The 20,013-nt window shown below is 39.6% G+C and overlaps 1 protein-coding gene across 1 annotated transcript; it reads right to left on the reverse strand.

Moving 5' to 3' along the window:
* Window positions 1-1,761: 1,761 nt before the first annotated feature.
* ANXA5 (annexin A5) lies at window positions 1,762-17,538 on the reverse strand (the record flags this gene model as incomplete). Its single annotated transcript, XM_009580995.1, has 11 exons — window positions 1,762-2,319; window positions 3,460-3,582; window positions 5,706-5,764; window positions 6,312-6,407; window positions 8,203-8,296; window positions 11,313-11,369; window positions 11,826-11,905; window positions 12,841-12,931; window positions 15,333-15,446; window positions 16,280-16,374; window positions 17,454-17,538. Coding segments are annotated over 11 exons (957 nt in total), but the record flags the coding sequence as incomplete, so codon positions are not given.
* Window positions 17,539-20,013: the final 2,475 nt, after the last annotated feature.

Genomic DNA, 20,013 nt, shown 5'->3' on the forward strand with positions numbered 1-20,013 from the left:
GCTAAGCTTGTAGTGTGTGCAGCTGGCCATGTTATTCAACGATGACTAACTGCAAATTAACACTCCTTCCTAACACATTTTGTAAAGACAAAAAGCAAAACTGACAAATGCTGAAAATTAATCCCAGGAAAGAGGAGAAGAAAACAAAATCCGAACATATAATACAGTTTTTTCTTCTGCCAAACACCTAAAGATCTAAATAAAAATATTACTGCTTGAATATTATTACCATTATACCATGTTATTTGGAAAACATTTGATCATATTCCAAAACACTATACTGTACCACTCTGACAAGTTGGTAAACACAATATAGACAGACAAGACACCAATCCAGAGCAACCCAGCTTGAGTCCCATCTCCCTTTCCACAAAATTTCATCCTGCACAGGATCCTAGCCTTTCTCTTCACCAGCAGCAGCCCTCACCAGATGTCCCAGTGAGTTATTGAGGGCATCAGGCGGTAGGTCTGTGTTTGGATTCTGCCAGCCCAGAGCCCTGGTCACCCAAAGGGTCAGAAGAGCTTCAGTGCCAGCATGTAGGAGAGGTGGGAACATGCAGCCTGAAGAAGAGGGCAGGGAAGGATTACAGCAGCACCATTTAGACCAGTTTAAACCATGGTGGAGATGCAAACCACAAACACAGCTGTCCCCACCTACAGCAATGACACGGAGAATTCAGTAAACTGTCCAGGAAGAGCAGAGGAAAGTATTTAACTGTCTCATTTAAAAAAAAAAAAAAAGAAAAAAATCAGTTGTGCTGGTTTTAAGTCTATAAGTGTTAAATTTGGACAAAAAGAAGCAGGGAAGAGAAAGAGAGTGAAAAGTGAGAGTGCATGAGCCGGAAAAAGTGCATGTGTGTGAAAGAAGGGAAAACAAAGAGGGTTTCAGCGTGGATTAGGCTTTAGTTAACGTATTTAGTTATAAAAAGGCCTTTCATATTTTACATTGGAAACCAAGTACTTATTAGCAAGAGATCATGACAGTAATAATTCAGAATTAAAATATAAAAAAATTTAAAACTTTACATTTATTCAATATGAAAGTTTAAAAGCACTTATTAATCTGTGAAGAATCAATTTCAACAGGACTATTAAAATGTGCAGTTTCTACAGCTGATGTATGTGACTAACCGATAAGCTAAGTTTAGAACCTTATAATGCATAAAACAGAAGTCTCTTTATTCTCCTTCACACACGTCAATTTAATTTTCAGAGCCAGTCATAAATGATGAACTAAAGCAGTGAATTTAAGGCAGTCTATATAACAGACTGGTGCTTCTCTTGCACTGTGCTTTGCTCCCTGCTAACCTGATGAGAGTGGTGCTGCAATCATCCTCTTTTCACCCAAGATCCCTGAAGTATGGACCGCTGTCTTCCCATCTCTTCTTCACCTGCTTCCATCCCAGAAATCTTCGATTGGTCCTACAAGTGCAGCATATCTGCTCTACTTTGGCACTGTGCAAACAGCTCTCCTTCCTTCCCCCAGCTTTGGAGGAGAAGAAAAAGACAAAGCAGCACAAAATGAGAATGCAGTGCCCAGTAAATACCAATAATTTGGTGTTCCAGCTATACTGAAGAGCAGCATCACCCCAGCACCCATATACTCGACTAGATATCAAGACGTACAACTGCAAAACATTGTATATACTTAGATGCCTGCATAATAGTAGGAAAAATATACCAACAGTTTGAAGCAGTGGAATCATATGAAAGGTAAAATAGATCTTTGCCCATTAAAAACCACATACAATTGTTCTGAGAGGGAAACAATTTATTGGTTCTTTAGATTTCCAATGATTGCTTGTATTATGTTCAGCAAATTCGCTCAAATACTACATACAAAGGATATCTTTTCTTCATTTGCAATGTTAGAGCTAGCTTAACATTCAGTGGAAATGTAAGGAATAAAAGCAAAAAAAGATAATTTTCAAATTATTAGTGAAATACATGATTTTTTTTTTTTCCTATTTCAGCAAAACACTTGCAAAGAACTGGGTTCTGTGCTCAGTACCCATCTTCCATGAAGAAAACTCTCGCATACTCACAGAAGGCACTTGAAATTCCTGGAAGTTGGGATGTCAGGAAGAGGAGGGACTGGCTATCGCTTGGATAACAATACGCTCATTTTTAATTAAGTGCAATACTAGTATAAATTCAAACAGCCACAAAGCATTAAGATACAAAAACTTAGCTAGACATGCTAACTAAAGGGCTGCAAAGCTGGAGTACAACAAATCCTTCGTGTCACTGTCACCGTTACTCATCATCTCCACCACAGAGGAGCAGGAGTGCTTTCCTGTAGTCCCCAGATGTATCTTTCTGTTAATATAACAGACCAGTCACCATGAGTCACAACCACAGAAATGTGAAGAAAAGCAGCAGCCAAGGAGGACTCCAACAGATTATACATTTGTCCCACCCACAGGAAATCCACTTGGATGACTCTCCACTCAGGAATGACACAAGGAAATTCTCTGTCTCTTACGTTAGAGCTATATTTACACAGACAGACTTTCAGAAACACAAAAAGCCTCTGAAAGCGTTACTAGAACTGAGCTACCCACTGCATATTAGAATGCATTCATCTGCAAGTGAGAAAGTCCAAACAAAGGAGAAGCCCAAAGCAGCACCAAATGCAACCACCTTTAAATGTGCAAAGTGCACCTGCCATCACTTAGAAAGGCCCCAGCCCTGCTCCCTGTAATTAATGGGAAGCTCTGCTACTAATTCCGCAGGACAGCCATATGGGCCCGACTGACAGTGTCAAAAGCAACTCCACCCAGCCTAATTAAGAGAGCAAAATGTTAGGAATTATAACAGAAAATCATAAAAAGCAGCATTAAAATATTAAAACAAAATACGCCCAAAAAATTCCTAGGGGAAAAAAAAGCGTTTTGGCTTCAACTTTGCAGCAACAGCTGGCTCTGGATTTCTTGCTGGCTCTTTCCCTTCGTGCTCCTTCCCATCCACTCAAAGGAGATTATGATTCAGACTGATTCCACGATGAAATGCTTTTCACTTTGAAATGGTGCAAAAGGTTCTACACCACAATCCAAGATTTAAACGTCAACCTCATGATAATTCAGACTCCAGCCCCTAATATTATTTCTCTAGAGCCAGCACCCTCTCTAAAACAGTGAAAAACAGAAGGAACCCAAACAAGAAAAAGGAAATGAAGCAGTAGCTAAAAATGGCGTATGAGTAATTGTAATTTCAGAAAAACACATCTGCTCTCCTAGTGAACACTGGAAAGAAACCTTTAGCTTTTCATAGGAAGTATCCCCCACTTGAATGATGCTACGTGGTACTTCACAAAACTGCAGACCAACCACCACTGCTCTCAGAGTGCACTGTGTTGTCCAGCTCTACTCACATCCGCCCCTTCCACAAAAATAAACAGAGGAAACAACAACATCTCAATCACCAACGCTTTCCCTGACAACAGAACAGTAATTTTACCTGAATCATTTGATGCAATGATTTTGCAAAATTCTTTCTGAATTCTTGTCTAATATCCAACAGATCAATTTCACTTCTTGAAACCATGACTCTGATCAGGGTATCATCATCAGTACCAGCCCCCTAAAGAGAAAAGTTTAAATGATATTAAAATATGAGTTTGTTCTGGAGAGATGCTGTAACAAAACAACAAATACAAACAACCAGGGTGCAACATGAAAGTACCAAGTGGGACAAGTGGTGCTTCAAAACACTCCTGCATTACATTTCTATTTGGGACAGTATCACAAGACATTCACACTGCAAGGTGGAGAACAGAGGACTGACCACGCAAGGTGCTCTAATCTCTGGACTTCTATGAAGTGCCATATGGTCAGACCTCGTATTTCATGTTTCATCTCACAGGCTTCAACCGTGAATGCCCACATAAATTTAAAATAATCCAGTTCCAAGATTACACAGTATCTGATTACCACGATCAGAACCACATGCAAATCACCCTTTCAATGTAGTCTGAGACTGCAGAATTGCAGTCGTTTCTGGAACTGCATACATAAATCCTAAAAATGACTAACACAAAGCATGTAACATCGTACAGCAAGACACAGGCAGAGCAACTCATTCCACAAATTATCCAGCTGTCTATTATGAAGGAAAACTTCATAAACCTTTTCGAACCACGCAAACATGCTCCACTCTTTTATTCATCTTTATTGCTTTAAACACTTTAAGTTCCTGTGCTGGCAGGCTGTGCCAGACGGACATCCTGACCCCTCCTGTTCAGACAAGTCAGACTCCACACAAGCTGAAGCAATACAGATTTTCACATGCTGACCTGCTAATGCATCTCAAGGAAGGACTTGGCAGAGCCCCCACGATCATCTTCAGCCTAACGTCCAGGGTCACTCAATCCTTCGACTGGGTGTAATATTCTTGGATTACACCTAAAAATGCCCTAAAGCTGCTCAAAAGTTATGCCATGAGTCCAGTGGTTTCTCAATAGGATTTGACATTAGAATCTCGTTAAAGCCAGGCTCTGCCCCATCTAATTATGAAAGCAAACTCTGTGCATTGTAGAACTTTGTCATGCCAAACTGATTAATTAGAAGTACAAACTCTTCTGCCAAAGTAATAAATGATGACCGTCCTTATCTGAAGTGCTTAATGATTTTTATTTATCTTAAAAAAAAACAATTGGGGATCTCACCAGCAGACATTAATCAGGCCCCTCGTAATAGAAATGTAAAATATTCTAAAACCTACAGGAAAAGGTTTTCTATTGCATTCTTTAAAAATTAATAAACAGATAAATAAGAAAAAAGTAACCCTCCTCATACAGCTCTCTGCACACTGGTATAATATTTTGAATTTTCCACCTGAACCTTATTTTACACTAATGTTTATAAAAGCAGTAAAGCAGCTTTTAAAAATTAAGCTATCATTTCATCTCTTTTCACTAATTCTCGTGCTGACACCTCATCAACACAACGATCTGGTGACAAACATACTTCAGTGCTCTTCAGCAAGGGGAAGGGAGGAATTCTTCAGGGAAGCTGATACTTGCCTGAAAGCAATAGACTACCTACCTCAGTTTTAATTAATATTAGCCACTGTGAGTTAAAAATACAGTTTTCCCTGCTTATCTCTTCCCGTCTAAGAGAAGGCGAAGCCAACAGCAACATAGTTGTGTTGCTGATGAGACCCCCCTGCAGAATCTTTTGTAGCTGTTTAAGCCTCTCTCCTTTTTCTCTGACAAGTTTCTTTTCCTTCTCAAAATGGGATGGATAGTCATCAAAATGTGTTTCAAAGCTAACTACACCTTCAGTCTGTAAATACTCATCAAAAAGCACTAAATTTGCACAATCTGCAATTTAGTTTTTTGTCATCTTTACTTCTTCAATATATCCACCATCTAAAGACATTGTAGTCTTTATTTAGCTGAAGGTGCCCACTGGATCTAGCCAGACATTTTCCAATGTAACAAGACCAAGTCCAAAAACAGCTGATGAGGCTGATGTTTCCTGTAGAAGATTTATGGTCTGACAAACTTATGATGAACTCGAAGTAAAGCTTATGAATTGTTTGTGTGCTCTCCCAGATCTGCATTCGCCAAACCTTTTGCAGATGCTTAGTGATACAGTATCCTGTTGGCATTTGCAGTGAAAGAAGAAATGAAGAACAAGTGAAAGGGAGAGGAATTGTAGCTGGGGGAGATGGAGAACAACGTATGGAAAACATGTACATACCTTCATGGAATAATAGAGAGTCTCAGCAAAATAGGCAGGCACGCTTCGGATGCATTTCACTGAAAAAAGGCAAAGGACTAAATTACTGATTGTTATTCAATACAGGACAATCTTTCACTGTCAAGACAAGGTGTGTGTTACTGGATCATTCTCTCCAGCGTGGACAATTAAGTATACAGCTGCCAGCTAGTCTGTACCTCTGCTACAACTCTTTGGAGTCTAGGACTTAGAATGCACCATGTATTTCCCATAGAAAAGAGACCTTGCTAGTCAAATTCTACTCCCAGTTACAAATCTACTATGACATTGTCCTAAATGAGATGCCAGGAATACAAACGAAGACAGAGTTTTGTCTCGCTTTCTGACAGAGGTGCACATGACCGAACAGAATGCAGTTCACCACCACCCCCTGGCCCGCTTCGCCCCAGCCCCCCTGTCTATTAAAGGAAGAATAAAGGCCTATTCTCTAAATACAAAAATAGATCCCAGGTGATTAACTTTAAAAAGGAAGCATGTTTTCATGCCACCTCCTATAACAACTGCAATTTAAGGAGGCCTAGGCGTAAATGAAGAAGGCCAGTTCTAGATCTATTAAGACTTAATTACCAACTGCCAAAAGCAGCTTCTCCAAATCACCAGAGGTTTCACGGTCAATGGTCTCTTCAATTTGAAAGCCGGAAATAGTCATATATTTGTCAAACACTGCAAAACAGAAAGAGTGCTTAGTCACGTGTCTAGCCAGCATTTCTCCCAGTATCCTCCTCATTACAGGTTAATGCCATCTGTATCTCATTATCCACAGTTCAAATGCTATTGTCCACTCATTCTTCCCTCTGTCCTATTTTAAATACGTATTTCCTACCAGATTGCTACTATACAACACATTCCTGCACCTGGGGAGGAACAACGCCATGCACCAGTACATGCTGGGGGTCAACCAGCTGGAAAGCAGCTTTGCAGAAAAGGAGCTGGGGGTCCTGGTGGACACCAAGTTGACCATGAGGCAGCAGCGTGCCCTTGTGGCAAAGGCAGTGAATGGTATCCTGGGCTGCATTAGGAGGAGTGTTGCCAGCAGGTCCAGGGAGGTGATCCTTCCCCATCTACTCAGCACTGGCGAGGCCACGCCTGGAGTGCAGGGTCCAGTTCTGGGCTCCCCAGTACAAAAGAGATATGGAGCAACTGAAGTAAGTCCCGTAAAGGGCCATGAAGATGATTAAGGGACTGGAGCATCTCTCCTATGAGGAAAGGCTGAAGAGCTGGGACTGTTCAGCCTGGAGAAGAGAAGGCTCAAGGGAGAATCTCATCAATGTGCACAAACATGTGAAGGGAGGGTGTAAAGAAGATGGACCCAGGCTCTCTTCAGTGGTGCCAAGTGCCAGGACAATGCGCACAGGAGGTTCTGTCTGAACATCAGGAAACACTTTTTTCCTGTGAGGGTGACTCAGTACTGGCACAGGTTGCCCAGGGAGGTTGTGGAGTCCTTGGAGATGTCAAAAGCCATCCGGACATGGTCCTGGGCAGCCTGCTCTAAGTAGCCCTGCTCAAGCAGGGTTGGACAGGATGACCTCCAGAGGTCCCTTCGAACCTCAACCGTTCTGTGATTCTGTGAACACACTCAGTGAAAGATTGCAGAGAGAAGAGGGAAAGGGAAAGAAGGGAAGTTTTAGGAAATGATAAGCATTTTTCCCAGGGTGCAGCTATCATTCAGCCTGAATCCAAGATCTTGTCTACACGGGACTACTGCATCAAATTAACTTCACACAAATGGGCCTATTGGCAGTCTATCCAAGTCTGTTTTCATGAATATCCATAAGACCTGAGTTTTCTATGAAATCTTACATTTCTATCATGCTAAGTAAATGTTGGGTGCATCAAAACAAACTTTAGGATTACTTTAACGCAAATAATTGTAAAAAACTAAACAGTAAAATCACAAATCAAATTACCTTTGAAAATCCAAATGAATCCAAAGATTCAAAAATGAAAACAAAAAGATTGGAGAAACAAAGCAAAACTTACTGGTCATTATTTCCAATGGCCTAAATAGCTTGGTAAAACAGACTTATGAATGGGTAAGGAGGAGGGGAAATAAGTGTTGTCTCTTAATAAAATATGAACCTACAAAAGGGTTGATCTTTTCAGGGCTGGATCTCCATCAGATTGTAATGACTCATTACAGACTCCCAGCCTACTGCCACTTCTACTGCCACGACCTCTTTCAAAAGGGAGAAAAAAAATAATAAACAAGCATCCAGAAAGAAACACCCCAGCTGTCCCTCAGATCTATTGCACCACTCCTTCAAGCAGGAGATCACCACTGCTAGGGGGGAACTGAATTAAAATTAAATGTATTAAGTAGAGGGAAGAGGTAATTAAAGATTTCTGGGCTTGACAAATGCGGTACCAGAAACAACTTTTTTACCATTTCTACCACCAGCTGGGTAACACTGAGACTTCAGGCAGAAGTTTTCAAGCGTACATGAACCATATTACCTACCCCTCCTTAAATGGGAAACACTTCGGGTTCCCAAGATGGTGATGAACTTTTCTTCATCTGTTCCCCACTTCAGCTCCCCAGCTCTAAACAAAACCTGTTGTAAAATCAAGAGATCAAAACAACAACATTTGTTATGTGTCCACACACCCTGTTGAAAAGCTCTATTTGTCTCACTCTAAGGAGCTTTAAACTTACTAACAAGCTATAGCTGGAGGGAAAAAAATGAAATAAAATTGCCAAGTACTGAACTGACTTTAGAAAGAAATAAATAACAAATTCTGAAATCGACTGTGAAAGCATTTACATGAGTAATACTGCTTAAGGCCCTAAAATTGACTGTGCGCATAGTCCCTTTCATAAGCCTGAAGTTTTCTGAAACTGTGATAATACAGGAGACAAAATCCATTCCCAATACTGCTTTTTCTGGGTTTTTTTCTTCCCCTTTTTCAAATCAGACTAGCAAAACTTTATTACATGATGACTCATATCAATGGGAGAACCATGCTAACTTGGCCCAGGAGGAAGTTTTCCAAAAAGGAGGGGAAGATGGATTTAGAAGCTCTTGGAAACAGGATTTGTGGGCTGCTAAATTCTTAGCCATATGAAACCAGACCAGCAACAGATTTTAATCATTTTAGCACATTCATTGCTCTTCAGGCAAGTCTTTCTTCAATGCAGACAATGACGGGGTCATTAGCAGCATTTAGGAAAGTAAAGCACTTCTAAAAGTTGGAATAAGCAAAAGGAGAGGGAAAATGAGAAAGAAAAAAAAATTCAGAAAATGAAATAAGTTCTTTTTCCTGACACTCAGAAGCTTTTTTTCAAATCGTGTGCTAAACACCATGTAAGGAGAAACATTTGTACATGTCGTAGTATATGGTATTTTTTCTCCCTCCTCAGTGAGCAGAGGACAGGCAAACAGGTTACCACCTATAATCAGGCAATCAAATATCTTAGAAAAATCCCCACAACCAAATCTGCTGCATAGCAACGCTGTTGGCCATCTGTCTGTCCATATCGTAAAACCTGAGTGGGATGTTATGAATTTCCTATTTATGTTTGTCCCACAATCCTATTCAAAACGCATTTATGACTGCTGCACGCTCTTTTTAATATTAATGGTACAGAGTACAAAAGAGCGAGGGGGGGAAAAAGCTATTAAGGCATTGCAAGGATATTTATTTCAAATAATATATGCTAAGCTCTTCAAATGAATACCATCACTCTCCATCCAACTAGGAAATGTGAAGTCCTGGCACAGCATTTAGAAACGCCAGGAATGCATTTCTTTAGAGATACTAGTTCTTTAGAGATACTAGAAGAAGAAGAAGGCATTTTATGTGAGCTCTAAGTTTTTACCCGCCTTGCCGCTGTGCCATACCCAAAATGTACGTCAACTGCATAACTTTAAAAAAAGTGATATTCACAAAATCGCTTCCAAAAAGTTAAACTTTCTCCTTCAGGCATTCTCAGAAAAGTCTTGCAAGTTCGCTGCATATTCATACTATCTCTTAGTATGAATGCCCATTCTCCAACTGCTTTGAATTAATGTTTAGTAATCATAGACCAAAAAAAATTAAAAATCATCACTGAGTAAAAAGGGTGCCCTCTACTGTATCAAATCCTTCCTAGAATATTATATTAATCAAGAGAAACATTGGGAAGCCCAAAATAGCCTTACATTTGCACAGTCACATACCTCAATTCTGACCATCTGCATCTAGCAATAATAACTAGAAAATTCTCTGAATCTGTTCCAGCTATATTAGATGTTGAATGCAAAGATATCGATAAAGAGAAATGTGACAGAACGCTTCTCTGTTTGGGTCCCAGCTCAAGCCAAATGTACATAACAAACCACAGAGACCATTTAGAAAGCCAGGACTTTTTCTACACTTAGGTATTGTGCCTCCTAAATTTAGATGCTCATTTAAGATCAATTAAAGAGGCCAAAAGGAATCTGTCTACCTACCAACGCCTGTGGTTCATGGGTTTCTTCAATTACGTAAGCCCAGCTAAAGGGAAGACTGACACAATTTCATGAAACAGTCTAGTTCGTGATTCAAACATTTGCCTCACTGATTTTCAAGCTCTGGTTTCCACAGGATTAATTTTAATAGCAGTAACAGGAGAGCAATGCTTTCTGAATTTACATAACAAAGGACAGGCCTGTGCCAATACAATAGATTTTGCCATCTGTCTCTCCATCTTGCCCTGCTATAAGGAGAATGTTCTATTGATCTGGTATTCTGCTATTCCTCCCTGTCACCTTGAACAATCCATATATTTTCTTTCATCTCAACTGACAATTTATGGAGGAAAATGTCTAGCCCAGAGTTAACTGAAATAACCAAGAAGAAACGTGCATTAAATGAGTTCTGTAATCAAATTGCTGAAATATTGACCATCGCTACAACTAACAACAAAGCCAATAGCATCCAGCAAGACACCGCATCAAGGATACCAATTTTCCTGTCTAGAGCATAGTTTAGTGATCAGTGACAACGTCACGGACAATACTTGCAAAGGGCAATACGTGAGTCCCTAGAAACTCTTTAGAGGCAATTTTTAGATTGTCATCTGATTATAGTAAAGCAGAATATTTGGTATATTTTCTCTTTTTAGTATTTCACCCTCTGTGAAGGCATCCCTCACCGAGTAGTATTAACATTTCACTGTGACATGTATATGACACATGATATATAAGGATTGAATTCAGACAGAAGTTCAAGTCAGATATTAAGGAATGAACTGTTAACATCTCTGAGTTTTCCAGCAGTGGGTCTCTCAGCATCACAAAGCCTCAGCAATGATAACTCTCTCTTCCAGTGATCTAATCACTGTTCCATTCAGGCACCTCATTAAGTAATAAGCAAAATAAGACATGCTTTACACTGAAACATGAAAGTGCCAAAAAACTTGATCCCCATGTTTCAGGTTTTGACACTTCCTTTGTCCAGAATGTATAAAAGCACAGGAAAATAATACTACTAAGAAACACACACAGAGAAACACACCTTAACAATTTTTCTCTCGCATTTGAATTCTAGCTGTATACTCTTTGCAAGAGAACTTGTAGAAATGCCCCAAAACCCAAATAATTCACCCACCTGAGCATCCTGTTCAACAAGACCCTCATCAACTCTGCCGTCAGGATCTCTATTCGCCTAAAGAGAATTTTTAAAAGTTGTTAAACTGAAGAATCAAAAATTGAATCAAAAAACAACTTATCTATTATATTTAGCCTGTAAGAGTTACTGCGAGAAGTCAACCCCTAATGCATCTTCTCCAAAATCACCTTATTTTTCTATTCTGCTTGCATGTGCCTTTATGAAATAAACGTTCTCTTCTCCTATTGCCTTCAAAACCCCACGTAGCAGGCATTCTGCTATACTCATGAGCATCACAGAAGTTTTTCAATTCAGTGATGTGGAAATGACCCATAACAGAGCTCAAGACTGACCCTGCAAGTCAGGGGAAGTGACTCAGTCTCAGAACCTATCCTGCCTATCACCAGGTCTATCTAGAATCCCAGCTTAGTAAGCAGGAAGTGACAAGTGTACATCAGACAGGAAAACAGAAGTGAAAATCATACCCACATGCCTGCACACAGAGACACTGACCTGCAGCAGGACCACCAGCAGTCTCTGAAAATAGCCTGATGTTTCTCCTGTGATCTTATCTTCCAAGTTGGCCTCATACTCTGCAAAAGAGCAATACCCATTCACCACCTTACAGACTTCCTCACTATTTTGAGGAGAAAGCAAGGAAAAGCAAAAAGTTATTTTGACTCACAGCTTGTAGAATCATTTATCAGTAACAGCTTTAACAACTAGGACATATTCTGCTTTCACTTATAACCTAACATTATTGTAAAAGAGGTAGAAAGATAGCATCTCACACCTAGTATCAGGAGCAGATTACTCAAAATATTTTGAAATACAAGGTGACATGTATAGATTCAGCTCTTTCAGGAACTAAAGAGTGTACAGATCTGGAGTTATGCTAAAATATGGCAGTATCACAACTGTACAACAACTGTGAGCCCAGAAAAGTTCAGTACTAATAAACTTTGCCCTTGGAGACTCTAAGATTTGCCTTGAACTTTATTAAGACATGAGAATCTCTTCTGTGGCAGAAATCTGCAGAGAGGTAAAAAAAATTCGAATTAACACTACCTTAAAAAAACCAACCCACAATCAGAGGGTAAAAGCACGTACTCCTGTGGACAACCAAAAAGCTGCACCTGTTTTAGGGCAAATGCATTTGAACAGAACGCTGAGCAAAAGGCAAACAATCACTTCTGGTTTTTTATGTGATACCAGTTTTCTAGTTTCCAATTACTAAAAATCCCCTTTCAGTCAAAGGGATTAAATTAATGGGTGAAAGAAAGAAATGCATTTGAATGAATTCTAACTATAAAGCACAAAACACCATAACCTGCAGTTATAGCCCCGAAATAAAAAGTATTTTAGTTTACAATCCAAACTCTAGTTTCTTTCAATATAAAGTTTTGCAACACAGCAGAATTGGACACATCCATCAGTTCACAGATAGACCTTATTTAAAAGATAAGCTAAAGTCATATTAAGAGAACTGAACAGAGACCCCAGAACTTTTTTATATACAGAACTTTACCTTGCAGATAAACCTGTTTAATATTCTGCACTTCTGCAGGTGTTCTGGAGGCAAGAATTTCAGTCAACACTTTCTCATTGGTTCCTGCTCCCTGCAGGGGTGCAAATCTAAATCAGTTTATGGAATAACAAAAGCAAAACAAGAATCCCCTTTGACAATCAAAAGCAAGCATCAGCTTATACACTTGGACCAAATAAAGAAGAATTCTTTCTGGTATATTGTGGGAGTTTTGGAAAGAATTTTTTCCAGTTCCGGCTTGATTGTTTTCAAAACCAACCCAACAGTTAATAAAGGCTCACTGCTGCAAGATTCAGATGAGCCCTTCCACGTTCAAGCACACCCAGATATGCCTCAGTTCTTCACCATTACAGTCAATGACATCAAGTGAATGAATAGAGTAACAACTTCCATCTTAGCTCTAGTTCATACATTGTATTTCAACTAGAACACAGATAAACATAGAGCCACCCAGCAATGATCTTTGCCTTTCTATGAATTGTGCTATGTTAAACCCACCCTCTCTTCCACTACAAACAAACACATTTTACAATAGAACTGCTAACACAGATAGATTAAGCTGCTGCAGGCACAACAGGCACTCTTCACTTTTACAAGGATAAAATTTACAAAAGCCAAGCCAATATCTTGTTTCCACCAGTCTCAGTCTACTTTGCCTGTAAGAATAAGCTGTTGCTCTTTACGCTCCCAAAGGAGTCATTTCACAAAAGCAACGCTGAAATACAATACTGTTTATTTTTACCTTGAGCGTGTTATTTACAACCTTTCTTGTAAGGAAAATCCAAATACTAACTGCATACAAAGATATCCAACTGCATACAAAGATATCCAAAATATAAATCTGCCAGGTTACATGTAATCATTTTCAAAACACAGATTGTTTCAAAAACACGCCTACTCAACAAGTGAGGCGGGCACAGTTATATTAGTTCTAATCTGAGTAGCAGCAGTGAAAATTGATAGGACAATCTTTAGCACAGACTTAATGCTCTTAGTTGAGTTGTTATCTTGCACTGAAGTCTTGCTATCGCATTTTCTTTACTGTTGTTATCCACCTTAGCTGCACTGCAGCTACTATCAATGTCTTTTCCTGTGCAGACACATTCTCTGACATGCTGTGATCTTGTCTTTAATACCATTTTTTGTAAGTGACGAGAACAGAACCGCTCTTGTTTCGCTATCCCTATTTTCACTCCTACACCCATCTGTTCTGTCATTTCCCTGTCAATCTTTGACTCCTAAGTCAACAAGAAGAGCTTGGGAATACATTTTTTCCTTTTAGTCAACAAACTTTATCACTTTCTTTCCCCCACTGCACATAAAGACATTACAGAAAATTTCCAGGATTAAAGTTTCTGTTGTCTGAGATACTATTTGCTGGGTCATGGGTTCATGACCACAAGCTTGCACAGTTGACTAAAGCCTACATATTAACCAGCTGGTCATCAAGGATCTTGGGAGTTTATGTGTAAGTGCCACCGAGTCAAGCACTACCTGACACTAGTCAAGTTCAATGTCCTCTACTTTAATCAACAGGTTCTGTGAATAATCCAGGGACATCCAATTCCTGAATTTCCACAGGCTGATGATATCAGACAGGTGTGACAGAGGGAAAAAAAAAAAAATAGGACCACATGGAACAAAACAAACTAAAATATCTACACATACGGATTGTAAATTGCTTTTTTACCTGGCCTTCCCAGAAAGGCACTAAATGTATTCAGCTAAAGAGAAATGTTAGAAAGGTAACACTGACAGGGCTATCAACTCTTCCCTCTGTATTACTGGAGGCAGCTTTTAGAACACATTCAGTAATACAGATAACACCCGCTCATAATTTTGGTGGACACCAGTTTACACAAGTACGCTAGCCCATCAATTTTGGAGTTGCACTGTAACCCATCAAGGGCAAAACACTCTCTAGCTTAAATAATAGTCAAGAAGAGACATACACATAACATTACATTTTAATGAAATGCCTTGTGTAGAGCCATATAGCCATAAAACCTAGGCTGCTCAGAGCAGAAAAATCTAGTGTCCACTGGACTTCAGCACTGTACTTTAGCAGCAAAAAGAATTTAAAAGCAACATGCACATCTATTCATTGTATTTAAATCAGAAAGAGCAAGTCTTATGCTATGTAGATTTTAATCTGCATCTACACTGTTCTCTTAAGATTACATGGTTTCTCATAAAAATAATTTCACATAAAACATTATACAGACCAGATTTCTAAACTTCCTCTAATGAGTTATTAGGATGAATAAGAGACCAGGCAAAACCATGGCATTAGCAATAATAGCAGGTGTTAGCATAACATTCCTAATTTAAAAAAAAAAATAAGAAAAGAAAAAAAGAAAAGGCTACTTTGATTAGCATTCCCTTTACCAACCAAAAGTTCATTCCTAAAAAACAACAGAAGAGCAACAAACATTTCATATAATGTATTAATTCCCTTTCCTCACTCCTCTTACCTTGATGGCATGCTTCAATGCATGAGCATCAAAAATATACGTTGGTCTCATCAAAGACACCATCAATGTTTCAAATTTGCCAGTAAGTTCTGATTTCAGGTCATCTACAAGATCCTAATGCAGAACAAACAGTGCTTTAATGAACAAAGACTAACCATTTTAAATGGATGCATGTGTGTCTGCACGCTAACAGACTCCGGAGACACATCAAAAAGCGCAAGGGACAGGGCTCTTTTTGTTTTAATTGGTACCTGAACTGAAACAAATGTAGCCAAATAAGGTAGAAGAAAAGGATACGTGGGCATTTGGAAAACCTGAAACATACTGTGATTTTTTTTTTCCAATATAGTTTTTAATATAGAAATTCTTTAAACCTTAGTTGTTCACTGCACTTGCTATTTGAAACAAAGGTTACCCAGACAGAATATTAAAGGATCCAACAATGCTGGAAGAAAGAAACAAGCTGTCTTTGCTTTGAACTCACAGTTTTATCTACCAATATATTTGGTTTTGTTCTCTCCTACAGTATTAGGCTGCTTTATTTCTGTCACATTTTCTATCTCTATAAAATTCTTTTCCTGCTATCACCTTACATTTCAGACTGCATCAAAATATTTGGTTACTCCTTCCATACTGAGAATGAGGTCAGTACTAGAAGCATACTAACAGGAAACCATAGGAGCTTTTGCACAAAAACCCATCTAAGACATATTGGACCAAAATACACAAAAAGAAAGTAACTTCTTTGTGCTAACCTAAAAGGAATATTCTAACCTAGCCAGCAATTAAGGATAGGGTATGGTGGGAGAGAGGGGGAGACAGAAGCAAAACTAGATTTTCTTCGAAGGAACCTTTTACAGGGAGCGTGATGAATGTGCCTCACAGTTTTAAGTAATCGCCACAGGCCACATTCAGCTCATTGCTAGAGGTATTTTTCTTCTTCTCACCCTGCCGAATAAGGTTTTAAAGGCAGATGCAATTTCTTGACGCTGAGCATTGTTTCTGCTGGTAAGGATCTTCAGAACAGTTTCTTCATCAGTCCCTGAAATTAGAAAGAACAAAGAGTTACAAACACACTCTAAAAAACAAACAGCAGTGGCACAAACTCAAAAGGCAATGAAAGATGCTTTGAAAATAACAGTCTACTGACAAACAGCATTTAAATCACAAATGTCCTATACCGCAAGCTGAGCTGCCAGGTTTGGTGTTCTGCTGTTGCAAAAATATGGCTGGAGGACCTACGTGTTGTTTGCTCTCCATCAGTGCTCTGTTCCAGACACTGCTCCCAGCACCCCAGGCATCAGCTATAACATTTAGTCACAGTCTGTATTTTATAGAGGAGCCTTGCCTTTGGGCTCACCAAGGGATTTATTTTAGAATAAACAATCTGCCAGCAAAACTCAGTCCAGTAACCCCAAACACCCCAGAGTACAGAAGTGCGGAGCAATTATCCATTTTATGTATGACAGTTTGCAAGGTAGCCCTCACAGCACAGCATCTTACTAGCCCTACTGAATTTGTCAATAGGCTGAGGTATATCACATTTCCCTTCTTCCCTTCCTTCTGCTTCCTCCTGCAGGCAGCTTCAAAGAAAGTAGCAAATTAGGATTTGTTCTCATAGGGAAGTGTTGGGGCAGAAAGCTACAGCGTGAGTTTACAGACCACCTGTTAGTCTACATTCATGCTGTGTGCTTGTATTCTTTGTTCACAATAACTGTAATCTGCTTACGCTGTTCCAGACCGAGGGGGCTGTCGCACATTTTTCAAGCACAGAGCTCCTACTATACTGTCATAACTCTCCACAGTTGTCGCCTGTAAATCCACAGTCTAGCTTACTGTGCAGTAAAATTCTGTGTACAGAGAAGCCTGCGGAGTACCAATTTTTAATGGAGAATGTGCAAACCACCTTCTTTTTTCCCTTATGCTAATCTAAAAGTAAACATTCTTGAGAACAGCACAGACAAAACTAGGACACACCCAGACTCCTGCAGTCCTGGGGTTGTCATTCCACGGCATGTAGATGCACGCCCTACCCTCATCTGCTAATATAAAAAAATGAGTTTGGACAGGGTGTTTTCAAAGGAGTGAGAGCCCTTTCCTTTTAAAATAAATTATTCTTACCCATTCCCTTCATGGCCTTACGAAGAGCTTCTGCATCAGCTCTGGCATCAAAAGGAGAGAAGGCTGTCACGGTGCCTCTCGTATACTAGAGGGGGAAAAAAAGGGTGGGGGAAAAGGGAAAAATCCATTAAATAGAAGATAGCATCTTTCAGTTCTCCATACATGAGCTCAGACTAAATTTGTATTCACAATCCAAAAGATGATAGCATTTTTCTTGAATTGTCTGACTAAATAGCAGTCTGTGGGTATTTAAACACAGCTCTCACTCAAAAGGCACTACTATGGTTTTATTCAGCAGTATGCCACCTAAGTTCAGGTATATTTACATAGTGGTAGTTTGCAGGATTGGTATTTACAACACCGGAGCCTGAATGCTGCAAAACGTCTAAGAAATTATCATTTGTTAAAGTAATTTGGGAAATTAATTGCACAATCACGTATGCTAGAAAAGCTGCATGAAGATCCAAGACACGTTCGGAAATAGGAACTTCCTCTCCTCAAGAAAAACCTACTGGAGGTTTCAACCCGTATCACACAGATTTTTTCCATCACGTTGCAAATGAACTGAACTACTGAACTCTGCAATGGCTTTCAATTTTTCATCATGTTTCTTTTGGCATAAGCAACTTTTTAGTCAAGTGATTCAGCTACATTTCTCATAGTAGTTTACAGCTAAAAAGAAATAACAGTTCAAACATAAGGATAAAAGATCAGCCCATCCAAACACAAAAATAATTCCACTAGGTTTCCATGGAACATGGTTCTTCAGGGACTTTCTCTCTGGGTCAAACACAAAAGGATATTTGTTGCCCTCATGGAAAAGTATTGCCTTTATTTAAACATGACACTTCAGGAACCTATATATGTATAACACAGTAGTTAATTTATAAACTATAAAAGTCGAGCAATGGCCAAAAGAGGAAACAGTTGGGTTTTGGGAATAGGGAGGTTTTTCTAACAGCTGAAGAAGGGAGATTTCTCATAAGCGTCGCTGTACAAGAGTAGTAGTAAGTACAGACAGGGCATTTTTCAACTCTTAAGAAAGAGCATGAGAAGATGTGCCAAGACACCTACTGAGACTGGCACCAAATTATTTCACAGGCAGCACAGCCATCTGGCCTCTGTGATACAGCCTTTCCCTCAAGTTAGCAATTTCAGCCACACAGTGCTTTGGTTTCAAGCTGATGTACTCATCCAAGATAGGTCAGCCAGAGGAGCACAGAGAGAAAAGAGCTGGAGAGCACTAACCAGAAACTGCCCTGAAGCACTGCTACCTCTCAGGCCATCTCTGTGTTACTGCCGTCAGGGACTCCCTACCCCTCCCACTGCAGAAGCAATAATGAGTTAGGTTTACCTCCGCCGTATTTCAGCAAACTGGAACACAAAGTAGCATGGTGTTTAAGAGCAACAACAAACTTATTTCTGGTAGATGCTTTCCAATATCCAGCATACTTCAGAGGCATGACAATCCCCCTGAAGCATTCTGCTTTTCCTATTACAAGCAAATTTTTAGGCAGTACTTCAAATTTAGGCACAGCAATACGTACTTACTGTCATTTTCCTAGCTAATTCCAAAGGCTATCATGAAAAAATCTCAAGGATTTGGGACTCAATTTTATAAACCGAATTTAATTTGCTAAAACAGATAAAGACTGAAAAGCCTCTGTTTTCCTCCTCCTCCCTTATTACCACATCAGCCAGTATAGGGTTATTTAAAATTGTATTTCCTGCTGGTTTTTTTTTCGTATCATCTTAACATAACTAATATTATAAAATGACCACAATTCTCCTTTGGACATGACTAATGGTCAACAGGTCTCAGAGGAAACAGTTATTGATCTTTAAGTTAAAGTTTTCCTTTGCTTATCTTGTTATAAGCAAGTGGAATTCCCCTTCACAATTCCTAAGTCTTGTGACAGTGGCCCAACATTCCTCTGTGGCTGTTTTAGACAACACATTTGTGAATGCTAAATGCTAGATTAAATCTATCTCTGCATCATCCTTCTCATTTTTGTTGACTAAGAAGAATCCTTCCATAATTCTCTTTTCCAAAGCACAGCGTGAAAAGCCTCAACATACGGTAAGCTTGATGAACAGTTCCTGAAATTCTTCTGGTGCAGCTGTAGTCTGAAAGAGTTTTCTTGATGTCTGGGCACCATGTGCATTCCAGGCATTCCCGGCATTCCCTTCTAATGCACAGCAATTATTGGATTTTGGCTACCTACCTGCCACAATCACCCTCGATCAGTACTTGAGCTGAACCTAGCTTGCAAACCAGAAATATTGCAGCATAATAAAAATCCACGTCACCGGGGTATCACAAAGATGGCAGCTATAATGGCAGAATCTCCAGCTACATCTGCTGCCCTTGATACTATATGCTGGTGCAAAGAGAGCACAACCACAGCAGGGGCTATTAGTATAAGACAAGCTTGGATGCAGCTTTGCAGGCCCAAGTCCAACCTACAGTCTAACTGCCCCCAGAAGCAGATGTGACACTGACTATAGTCAGCCCATCACTGGGAAAATGTCGAGCCATGCCTAATTTTCACATCAGAAA

Source organism: Fulmarus glacialis, unplaced genomic scaffold (genome assembly GCF_000690835.1).
Source record: "Fulmarus glacialis isolate BGI_N327 unplaced genomic scaffold, ASM69083v1 scaffold5617, whole genome shotgun sequence".
Taxonomy (NCBI): Eukaryota; Metazoa; Chordata; class Aves; order Procellariiformes; family Procellariidae; genus Fulmarus; species Fulmarus glacialis.